The 12,478-nt window shown below is 35.4% G+C and overlaps 1 protein-coding gene across 2 annotated transcripts in view; it reads left to right on the top strand.

Annotated features, from left to right (window-relative positions):
* Positions 1-12,478, top strand: part of Zc2hc1a (zinc finger C2HC-type containing 1A) — a 40,278-nt gene that overhangs the window by 14,400 nt on the left and 13,400 nt on the right. For both annotated transcript variants that reach the window (XM_059253960.1, XM_059253959.1), the window contains exons 4-7: positions 4,030-4,171; positions 6,413-6,561; positions 8,264-8,363; positions 8,836-8,935. In XM_059253960.1, coding sequence (XP_059109943.1) covers positions 4,030-4,171; positions 6,413-6,561; positions 8,264-8,363; positions 8,836-8,935 — 491 coding nt within the window. The remainder of the gene's footprint in view (positions 1-4,029; positions 4,172-6,412; positions 6,562-8,263; positions 8,364-8,835; positions 8,936-12,478) is intronic.

Below are 12,478 nucleotides of genomic sequence, written 5' to 3'. Positions count from 1 at the left end.
AAACAAAATTTCATGTTATGTGTTTAGGATAAATATCAGAAACCTAAATCTTATTTTAATGAAAAACAGATGAATGAATAACAATGTCATTGATAGGAAGTGTAAAGCTATATGGAAATCTCTGTGAGTTCGAGGCCAGTCTGGTCTACAGAGCAAGATCCAGGACAGGCACCAAAACTAACAGAGGGAAACCCTGTCTCGAAAAAAACAAAATAAAGAACTGCCTAAAGCAATTGAAATCCAGCCTAAATTACCCCAAAAAGAATATGTAGGAAGTTTATGAGATTCTGTGGCTAAGAATCTTGACACCATATACATGAGGAGGTCTTTTCATCTTAAAGGTAATTTCTCTAAGGTGAGTTCTTTAAGGATGTATAACTTTATTAATAACTATACCATATTAGACATAAGATAAATTATGCAAACTTGTATTGGTGAGATCTGGAATGGGCAGGGCTAAAGATGAACAGAAGCCATAAAGGAGAAAGTGGGGAGATGGGGAATAGAGTGGAGCAGGCCCTGTGCTAGAGGTTTTCAGAACCATTCCTGAATGTAAGAGGCCCAATTAGAAAGTGGGTGTCTTTCCAAAAGTGGTTACTTGAACAGGGAGGAGGAATCACAGCAATGGCTTTCTATTCTCCATAGGCATGTAAGAGGCAAGTACCTGCAGTCACACAGAGCCTTATTCACAGTAGTGTGTTCCTCCCCAAGAAGAGAGTTGTTTCCTCTAGCCTAGCAGTTTCCTTGTGCTTTTCTTCCCTCAAATCTCTTCCAAGTAGCTGCACCAGTACTGCAGCTCTAGTTGGTGGTGTAAACCTGGAGAATGGAGCCTAAAAATGAGGTGGACTAAAGTCTCATGCAATAGGCAACTTTATTTAGGGCATTAGATAGTTTATATTCTGAGGGTAGAGCAAGGTCATGTGAGCAAAGTTCACTTGAGTTCAAGTTGTATACAGTCACAGGGGTAAATCACATGAGTTTAGGCTGAATATAGTCAGGAGGGCCACCTGTGCTTGGAAACATCATCTGTATAATAATGGATAAAGTAATGGGTGATCCAAAGTGAAACCCACTCCTGTTGTTACATCTGGGAGGGGCACGAAAACATTGGAACAACCCCTGTTATGGAGGACCAAAGGTTACAAGACTCTTGTCTTTACTTGGAGTTTTCTCACAAGTGCTCAGAATTCTCTTCACACAGCTTCATTCATGGACCCATTTGCCACACCAGAAAAACCAAATAGATTCATTGATGAATAAATAATAAGAAGGCTCTTATCTTTCATTGATACAAAGATCTGTCTGTACAGAAAACAAGTGGAAAAGACCAGTACACCTTGCCATTAGATGATTGATACTGCGGAGTAGATAAATGTCTCCATTTAACTGTAAATAAGAAAATCTTATTGTAAAATTTTTGTGTATATATCCATGAGTGAAGTAGGTTTATAATTTTTCTTTTAGCAAAGTTTTTGTTGCTCTCATAAAATCTTTTGGGGATATTGCTTTATTGTTATACTTTAAAAGAATTCAGTAGTATAGGCATATGGGCCTGGGAAATTTTTGGTGGGAAAATTTTTAAATAATAAATTTACTTTTTAAAAACAGATACAAGTTTTGTGACGTTTTGCTGGTTGCTATTTTGTTTTGTAAAGATACTTTCCATTTTATGTTAATTATCAATTTCTTGTCAAAGGTTTTCTTTTTATATTGTTTCATGTAAGAACGATGCATCATTTGCTATTTTTAATTTATAGGTGAGTTTGAGAACTTCATACATCAGCACTGTATACATAATACTCCTGGCTCCCTTCCTTCCCAGCAGTTCCTCCCAAATTTGTGATGTCTTCTTTAATTGTTATATGCACACTACATGCACACACATGTGTATGTACAACTTACTGAGTCCATTTAACATCGCTCAGATGTACATGTGTCCAGGGTTGACTTCTTGGGATTAGACAACCTATACAGGAGCTCATCCCAGGAGAAAATGGATTCTTGCTCTCCCAGTAGCCACAAACTATCTGTAGCTCTTAACTTGGGGGCTTTTCCTATCTACTTTGATATGTCAGCTGGTATTGTCACTGTGCTAGTCTTCTTCAGGCAAGCATATTGTTTAGTTTTTATGGATGCAGTTCTCCTGTCGTGTCTAGTGGGCACTGTCTTGCAGCAGGTGTCTTGTTCCTCTGACTCTTACAATCTTTCTGTCTCCTTCTCTGTGATTATCCCTGAGGCTTGGGGATAGTGGGTTGCCTAATGGCTGTATCAGTTGGGGTTGGCTACCACAGTCACCTGTTGTCTGCAGTTGTGGATCTCTGTACGAGTCTCCATCTGCTATGAAAAGATGCTTCATGGATGAGGTGTGAGAACTACACATTTCAGTCTAGGCCTGTACATATGCTGCATGACCAGAGCTAGGCCTGGGAGTTGGGATTTTAATTCTTATTCTCTAGTTTTGCATTTGTATTTTTAAATAACTGTCTTTTGACTTTGATTGAATGCATTTTCCTGATTTTAAAAATAAAGACATTAAGAATAGTTGGATTAATGTAAGCTAGCATCATAGTTAGTGAATAGATTGCAAAAGTGGTAGACTCAGCCAGTCAGGAGCTGGTTCAATTACAACCAATACTTGAGATGCCAGCTGATACACTTAAAGAAACAAAATGAAACTGTGCATATTGGCAGTTATAGCATACTGGCAAATAAGGGAATCAACTGAGAAATTACTATGAACAGTTAGACAATAAAGTAAAAATGGGTAATGTACAAAAATACTAGGTTTGATATACTTAATAGTCTCTTAAGTCATGATGAATCTTGTATAGAAGAGCAACACAAGGTGTAAGATTATTTAGAAATACATTTTACAGTAAAGAGGAAGCATTCTATGAAAAATACTTGAAATACTAAAAGATGCAAAAGAATACTTGTTCAATTGAGATAACATATAAAATGTACTTACATAGGTCAATTCAGCATAATAAAGATTAGGTTCCCTAGATTACTTATGAATGAAATGTTACATTTTTCTAGTTTAACTAATAGTTTTTATTTTTAATGACAAGCCAATTATAAAGATGATACAGAAAGTGCACATATAAGAATAAGGAAAAGATTGGGAAATGGCCATGAATTAAGATTACCCTGTTAAATATCAAATAATACCATAAGGTTTTAGTGTTTAAAATCTTAGTTCTCAAACAAGGATCATCAAAGCAATGGGATGAACAAGAATATTCAGGTATAAATCTACACTCATGTGTTTAGTTGATGGTGAATGTTTTATTTCAGTATTGGGGTAGGGTAGAGTAGGGAGTCGAAGGGTACAGAAACTACAGCATGACTTTTTTTTAAATAATTAGTTGAACTCTTTATGTCACAGTATATACCAGAGTGAATAAAATACACAATGAATAATAATTAAAGAAACAAAGCAAAACACACACACACACACACACACACACCAGAAAATAGTGAATTGACTAACACTTTTCAAAAAATTCTGCCTATCAGAGGACCTACAGGTCCACAGGAATTGGAGAGAAAAAGAATAATTTCTTCTCTACCTAGGGAAAATTATTCCAGAAAGCCTAAAAGCCAGGGAAAGAAGTTGACTAGGAATATGATCCATTTGCAGGATAAATACAGAGACTCAGTGAAATGATGACAGCATCTCACTCATAAAAGAAAACCCAGTGACATCCACAGTGTGGACTGTTTCCTTCCTCTAAAGCCAGTTAAAAACCTTTAGTTCCGGTCAGTTTTCCTGTCGAGAGGCTGAGAAAGGAGAAAGGCAGAGTAGGAGCACACATACAGCTGCATACCTGCAGAGGACTTCAGCAGTCTCTGCCTCAAAGAGAATTGTGTTTCAAAGCTTCACAGTGCGATTGCAGATTTTTAGTTTGGGAAAGATCACTGATGGATTCCTGCTAAGAGAACATTTAACGTAATATGGCTTTAACTGAACTTTTATTTCACTCTATTAAAAAGTAGGTTTTGATGTTGGTTTTTCCTTATTTTTAGCCAGAACCACCAAAGAAGCCATCTAATTGGAGAAGAAAGCATGAAGAGTTCATTGCCACCATAAGAGCAGCAAAAGGCCTTGATCAGGCCCTTAAAGAGGGGGGTAAACTTCCTCCCCCTCCTCCACCTTCCTATGACCCTGGTATGTGCGGGAGTGGTGACAGAAAAGTTCATGTGGGCAGAGAACTACAGAGTTTCTTTTTTCAGTTGGTATAAAATAATTTTTATGCTGAAACCAAAAGACACATAATCTTTAAATACTTTGATGTCAAATAATGGTGATAATTCAAGCATCTAGATATAAAGATATATCCTTACAGAACAATAAAAACACACTGCTTTTTTATCACAATGCTTTTATTTAAACATAAGCTTTATGTCTTTTGTTTGTTTGTTTGTTTGTTGAGACAGGGTTTCTCTGTGTATCTTTGTGCCTTTCCTGAGACTCACTTGGTAGCCCAGGTTGGCCTCGAACTCACAGAGATCTGCTTGGCTCTGCCTCCCGAGTGCTGGGATTAAAGTCATGTGCCACCACCGCCCCGCTAAGCTTTATGTCTTAAAAATTATAAATATAAAATATTAATAATATAGAAAAATCAATCATGCTCATTACACATTCATCAGGATTCATATAGTTATGTTGCTTGGTTCTTTGGTACCTTGCATGAAAAGAAAGTTATATTTCTAAAATCTATAATTAATCCAGAACCTGTGGTATAGACTAATTACCTAAACTATGTTTCAGAAAAATATATTGTTACAGTTTCCACTGGGAAACTCAAAGCTAATTATTGTCAAGGTAAAACAATTGTAATAAATACGTATGAGATATTGAGGTATATTTAAAGTAGTAGAATTTCCATTTTGCTGTTGGATATTAGAGCATTGTCAACAGGCTGTTATTTTAATGTAAACAGCCACATTAAAATTGAATTGGTGAGATGGGTGGTGGTGGCGTATGCCTTTAATACCAGCACTCGGGAGACAGAGCCAGGCGGATCTCTGTGAGTTCGAGGCCAGCCTGGGCTACCAAGTGAGTTCCAGGAAAGGCGCAAAGCTACACAGAGAAACCCTGTCTCGAAAAAAACCAAAATTGAATTGGTGATCTAGATTGGAGTTTATTCCTAGTAAAGAGAATGTTCTTTAGCAGACCTGGATATGATTAAACGTTTTATTCTAGAGGAGACATTTGCCAGCCATTTCAGTAAAAGACCGAGTTGTAATTAGGTGTTTAATATCACTAAGGCTACTGATAAAACTACTTAGCTTTTTCTTGTTGTAAGCCATGAATAATACGTAAATGAATGGGTAGATTATATTAAAAAAACAAAACAAAACATTATTTTCTAAAATGGGTAATAGGCAGACTGGATTACATTTATAGGCTATAATTTGCCAGCTCCTGAAGTGTTAATGTTTTTGTGCATTTCTGGGATAATCACACTGGGCTACCTAGGACCCTTCTTCATCTACATTTATGTTCTATGAGGTTGAGCACCCTGCTTGAGAGACATTTCCATACTACACCTTATCTTCTAAGGCTTTTCATATCCATGTAAGTAATGAAGGAGTGCCAGTGTATCAGGATAATCTGGACTGTAGGAATTCTTTCAGTGTTTAAAATTGCCATACAGATTGTTGCTAAATATTTTAGACTGTTCCACTAATAAGCAGAAAAATTTCCTGAAATTTGAATTATGTCAATGAAACTTTGATTTTTAAATTATTTCTTTCATTTCTTGGGACCACATTTTAGAAAATAAGTTTCTCGGCAGTCTGCTTACCTATTTCTTGATTTTTTTTTTTAAAGAAGATTTTTTAGTTTAATCTGTACATGAATTTCTATTTTAATGTGTTTTTTACTGTTTAAGTGCCATATAAAGTTTATGTCCATGATGAAAGCAAATATTTTTCTTTTACTGTTTCTTTTCTACTGACACTTTTATTTTTTATTCTTTCTTCAATTTTCTTCAAATTGATTGAAATGCAGGAGATAGAATTGATTTTTGGACTTTTTTTTTTTTTTTTTTTTTTTTTTTTGGTTTTTCGAGACAGAGTTTCTCCATGTAGCTTTGCGCCTTTCCTGGATCTCGCTCTGTAGACCAGGCTGGCCTCGAACTCACAAAGATCTGCCTGCCTCTGCCTCCGAGTGCTGGGATTAAAGGCGTGTGCCACCACCACCTGGCTGATTTTTGGACTTTTTAAAAAAATATCTTTACTAAGTTTAGGTCAGCCAAGTTGGATACTGTATGAGAATGGGAGCCATGCTTATAAGATGCCATTGTTTCTATTATTTATTCATCTTGAACTACTGATCCTAAAAGCCCTGCTGTCCATTACAGGTGTTCTGTTACTAACTGCTTTCTTCTTTGATGTGCTTTAGATTACATTCAGTGTCCATATTGCCAGAGGAGGTTCAATGAAAATGCAGCGGATAGACATATCAATTTTTGTAAAGAACAGGCAGCACGCATTAGTAATAAGGGCAAATATTCTACTGATTCCAAAGGAAAGCCAGCTTCTCGGCCACAGGTGAAATGCATGATTTAAATTATTTCTTCCTATTAGTAAGAATGTCCCTCTTTGAGATTCATAGTTTTATGTTTATGATTTATAAACCAGCTAAAATGGATGTGTTATTGCTAAGGGCTTTGATACAAAATTTGAATGACTACTTGAGAAAAAAATAGCACAAATTAATTTATTTGAAAGGTGTTTCGTTTAGTAGGGACTTCATTCCTTTCTCTAGTACTGCTAAATTGCATTTTATAAATTTTTTTTACTCAGTTTAAAATATATTCTAATTTTTATCTTTTTACTTAGAGTTCATTTCAAGTGAATCATTTATTGGCAGATAATTATAATGTTTATAGATACATTTTGTTTATTTTTAATTCTGTTTTAGTTCAAGACTGTATTTGCCAAAGGTTTTTTTTTTTTTTTCTTTCTGGAGCTGAGGACTGAACCCAGAGCCTTGTGCTTGCTAGGCAAGCGCTCTACCACTGAGCTAAATCCCCAACCCCCCAAGTTTTTATACTATTAAAATGTGTTCTGTTATCTCGTGTGTGGTCTTATGGTATGTGCTACATGGCATCTGGAATAAAGTGTTTGTTCTACAGTTGTGTGTTGAGACTTATAAATGCCAGACTGAACTGACTGAGTCCTGTTGACATTTCTTTTGATTTTTCACACCAATTATAGATTTGTTAAACTCTTTAGCTTTGATTATAGTATTTTCTATTTCTTATGTTAGTTTTACCTCTTGTATATCACATACTTGGAAATTTTCTTAGATTGTAGTGCTGTCTACAATTGTAATCCACAATATACAATTGCTTATTTATTGGTTCTTTAAAGTATCTTTTTCCTGATTTTATTTTGAAGTGTATTTTACCTCATAAGAAAATTAGTTATTTCAACTTTTGATTCTTAGTTTTGCTCACATTTTCTTTCTTTTCTTTAACTTAAATATGTGCTTTTGCCAGTCTATAGACTAGACAATTAGGTGGTGGTGGTGGTGTTTTTTTTTTTAATTTGTCTGCTAAGCACGCTGGGCTGTTTGTTTGGACAGACACATGAAATACAATTCTTCTTAGTAAATTGCTTTAGGTCTGTCATGCTTCTGCCTTCAGTTATTTTCATGTACACAAACACATGCACATTATTCTGCTGCTTTTATCTTTTTTGCTTTGTTTTCATTGCTTTTCTAACTCTTTGACACGCTCTGTCTGGAGACATTTCAGATGAAATCAATTGCTGTCAGTTTGGCTGACTAACTTTGATTTATACATCTGATCTGTGTGCTGGCAGGTGTTTGCTACAATCTCAGATGGGGTTGAAATGGCAGTTTCTTCTTAGCTAATCTAAAATTCAGTGCTTTAAAATGGTTTTCATATTGTAAATATTATTTGTAGTTTCTTGAGACATTTACAGTTTTGTAGAAGAGTTGGTCTACTCAAACAATTTTGTCAAAAATAAACTCGTTTTGATTTCTATATTAGAGTACTTTATTTTATAAATGTGGACACTTACCTTAACTATATTTAAGTATATACTCGGTATTACTAAATGTATTCAGGTTGCTGCCTAACTGCCATCACCGTCTGTCTCTCTAGCCTTTTCTTGTAAAACAAAATTTCTGTCATTAGGTCTTCTGAGATGTTGAATTGCTAGTTTGCACTCCTTGATAACAAAATGACATTGATTTTTTTTTTTTTAATTTTCATTATTTTAGTATAAGCCATCTCCACTTAAAAAATCAAATTCTCCTGGAACTACGTCATCAGGATCTTCCCGACTACCACAACCAAGTACTACTAACAAAACTGTTGTAGGTAATGAGATCTGTATGGCAAACTAAACAAACAAAGGAAAACCATGTTAGTTGATAAGGAAATGATGAAAGTGGCCTTACCTAGATTGTTAAAAAAATTATAAGTAAGAAATTTAGATTAGTAATTCTGGGTAAAACTGAAATAGGGTTGAGTTGCTTCTACAAGCAGGTTCTTTTCTGGATTACTTGAGAGGCCACAGTGTTTGTAGGGGCTTCTTGTACCTGAACTTGACAGCTGTTCCTATAAGACAAGTGCTAACGGCTTAACGAAGATAACCTAAAGTGAGATGTTATTTGTGTGTCAGTGATGAGATAAAAATGAGAAGGAACATATTCCTCATTAGTAGTTGTAAATTATTTATAACTATAGGCACAAAGAGTGTTGATAGGGAACCGTTTTCCTTGTTAGAGACTTTGTTTGGTATGACGTTTCTTTCAGACTATTCTTAAAACTGTTCCTTTTTTATTATAAGGTGTGCCTTCGGGTAAAGCATCTTCAGTTAACAGTTCTCTGGGAAACAAACTTCAGACCTTATCTCCTTCTCATAAAGCAATAGCAGCCCCTCAGGCAGGGTAAGTGTATGTTGAATGTGGTATTGGTGCTGTATGTTTAAATTATATTAGTGTTTTGTGTTTGTCCTTAATCCTTTTTCTGAGTTTTTGTTTCTTTTAGCATATTGCTAGTAAGGAGATGTTCAGTAATGCTATTGAAAAATCTCAGCATAGCTGTCTCAGAAAAATATAGTTGGTGTTCATCAAGATCCTTAAAGTTGTGTGCGTGTGTGTGCGTGTGTGTGTGTGTGTGTGTGTGTGCGCGCGCGCGCGCGCTTGAGTGAACAGTTGTGTTTTGGGGGCATCTAAGAAATAATGGAAAATATTAAAGGTTTAGTAATAGCTGTCATATTTTGAACACTGTATTTCAGACATTGTGCTGCACATTTTGATAGGATTTAATTTAAGTCTTCACTGTCGTCATGGAGTAACTCAGAATCAGCTTTGTTTAAAGCTGTATAACTTTTAGGAAGAGCCAGGTGCTGATTGAGATCTCTTTGAGTAGAAAACAGTTAAATGTTTTTATTATAATGTATAAAAATTGCCTATTTTATAATAATGTATAAAAATCGCCTAAATGTATAGTTTTGATGGAATAATATGTATAGAAATATAAAGATAGTTGGCAACCATGAAGATATATTTAAATGCATTTTTATAACGATTTTGCTATGAGAAAAATGTAGGGTACAGAATTAAAAATGGAATTTCCTATTGTATACCTACAGTGTATGAAGTGTAGTATGATGGAACTGGAACTAAAAATATGTTTAGGCAAAAATATACTGAATTATCAGTCTAGGTAAGACTGTTCACTAATAGTTTTATTCTTCCTATATGTCTATCATTTTATACAGATGTCTTTTAGTGAAAAAGCTTCTACTTTCAATGATCCATTGTAATATTGGAAACGTTTTTGATAATATTAGATAGTTTATTATCTAAATATTTATTTTCATATTTAAATGTAAACTAAACATTTACATTCCTCTCTGTTAATGAATCACAAGCTTAAGGAATTGGTACAAAACCATCAGTACAGACGCTTTTGTCTTTTTTTTTTTTTTTTTTTTTTTTTTACATATGTGATGGTTAAAAAAACATGGCTGACACTATTTTCAAGTATGCTTTATCTCTGACTCATAGTCACTAATTTTCATGAAGACAATTTACAGAGGAATAATTGCCAATTGTCATTAGCCATCTTTTCCTCACTCAGTTCAGACAGCATAGGAAATCCAAGATATACAAAGACTTCGAATCTGGGAGATGAGTCAGTGGATAAAACATTTGCCATTTAACTAAGAGTACCTGAGTCCAAATCCTGGAACCCATGTAAGACCCCGGCGTGATGATACAAATAACTGTATTCCCATCATTCTGCCAGGGAATCCCTGGAAGCTCATGGACCAGCTAGCCTGATATACATAGCAGTAAACAAGGGACTTGTGGCAGAAAGGCAGAGGTGAGGACCATTTCCGGATGTTGTCTTCTTAGCCTCACGTGTGCACCGTGGCACATGTGTGCCTACACTTAGACACACCAATATGTGTACACATACACACAGATATCACATACTCGTACACACACAAAAAGTTTAATGTGATGACGATACAGCTTAGTGGTGGGACAATTGCCTAGCATGTGCAAAGCCTTGAGGTTAGTTCCCAGCATCATCAAAAAGAAAACAAATAATCAAGAATAGAAAAGGAACAAAAACCAACTAACAATATGCTAACAGAGTACAATAAATTAAGTGTCTTTTCTTATTTCATCTTCTGGTGGTTAATAAACCAAAAGAATACTAATTTATTATTGTCTTATCTACTGGTGAACTCATTCCATAATAATGCATAGACATAGCAGTTAATTTTACAAAGCCTTTTTACCATAGCAAAGAGAAATGCTTTTACTTGGGCTCTGGTCTTTTTAGTATTTTGGTTATCGCTGATTATAAGTTAGAAGGCAATATTTTTCAGTACTTTTGTTATACTGATGATTTTCTCTTTGGTCATATTGAGTTGTATTTCAAACTTTTTAAGTAGGCTGTGCACATGAAGCTGGCTAGTATAATTTTTCAAAAACAATTTGGGGGCTGGGGAGATGGTTCAGTGGTTAAAGTACATGCTGTCCAAGCATGAGATCTAGGGTTCTTATCCTGAGAAGCCATGCAGCACTGAGTGGGCTTAGCAGTCTGCCTGTAATTCCAGCCCTGGAGGTGGCTTCGCAGTTCCCAGATTGAGCTGGCTAACAAGACTAGCTTTACCAATAGCTCTGGGTTCGATGGAGAGACCCTGCTTCAATGAATAAGGTAGAAGAAAAGACAGTCAAGGATGATTCCTGATACCAACCTCAGTCCTCCACAAGCCTTTATACACGCATGCACACCCACAGACAGACACACATGCACCCACACACATCCAAAAATAATAAAAAAATGTGCACACATACATGCAAACTCCACAGACACAAAGAGACAAGAGAGAGAGAGAGAGAGAGACAGAGAAACAGACAGCACACAATAGTGAGTGAGTGAGCACACTGATCATGGAGTCAGAAACCCAGGCTCTTGTATTCTACTCTGCCACTAGGTAGGTATGTAACAGTATATCTCTCTGACACCTCTTTGTGACTGTGTTTAGACTTTGAATACTGCTGTGAAAAACCTAACCAACATTTATATGATCCCTAAGAGAAAAATGTTTTTACTAAGAGGCAGAGATTTTGAGCACTGCTTATCATGCCGTGAAAATTGATCACTTTGGTTACTCCATGTCATATTAAACTGGCAGTCATATGTGTTCAGATTCCAATTGTCCATATGGAAGAGCCTTCTACTTGAACAGGAGTTGTTGTTTACTTCTGGTCAGTAGATTGACTATATTGGTTGGAGTATCACTATGTTCCTGTAATGTGTTAGAACCACTCAATGACTGTCTGTTTGGTCCAGCTACCATTTCTGTTTTAGAAGTTTTGGAGCAGTGATTCATTTGATTGTTTCCTTGATAAACTGTAAGACACCATGATGACAGGATCAACAATAAAAAATAAACAACAATAACAACAAAACCACAGAAAACACCTTAACTAAATTTCCTGGAATTTTTAGGGGTTGAGTGATAAGACTAATGAATTGATCAATTTAATTTATCAACTATAAGCTTGTTGGCTCATCCTAAAGTAGTGGTCCTGGTGAAGAATTACATAACGTTTGCATGGCAACGATGTTTTTCTGTTATGTGTTAATTCCGGATTGAGTGAAGGTAGGATTAAGACATTTAGTCAGCTGTAACATTGAAGGTATCGAGCATTATCTGAGATTGATAAATGTCAGCACTTGATGATCCTGCAGTTGTTTCTAACATGTTGTTTATAACCTTTAGTATGGTTTACTCATGTATGCTAGTCTTATCATATATTGAGATTATGATATTTTAATATTTGGACTTGGAAAAATTCTTATGTTTGATAATTCTAGATAACCTGTAGTGAATTTCTACATTATTTTAAATAAAACATGCAAATAGAAATTTTCACCTGAATTCTCAAAGATTCAGAAATATG

This window comes from Peromyscus eremicus, chromosome 2, assembly GCF_949786415.1.
Source record: "Peromyscus eremicus chromosome 2, PerEre_H2_v1, whole genome shotgun sequence".
Classification (NCBI taxonomy): Eukaryota; Metazoa; Chordata; class Mammalia; order Rodentia; family Cricetidae; genus Peromyscus; species Peromyscus eremicus.
Note: the sequence above shows the minus strand (reverse complement) of the source record. Positions and strands in the feature narration are given on the sequence as shown.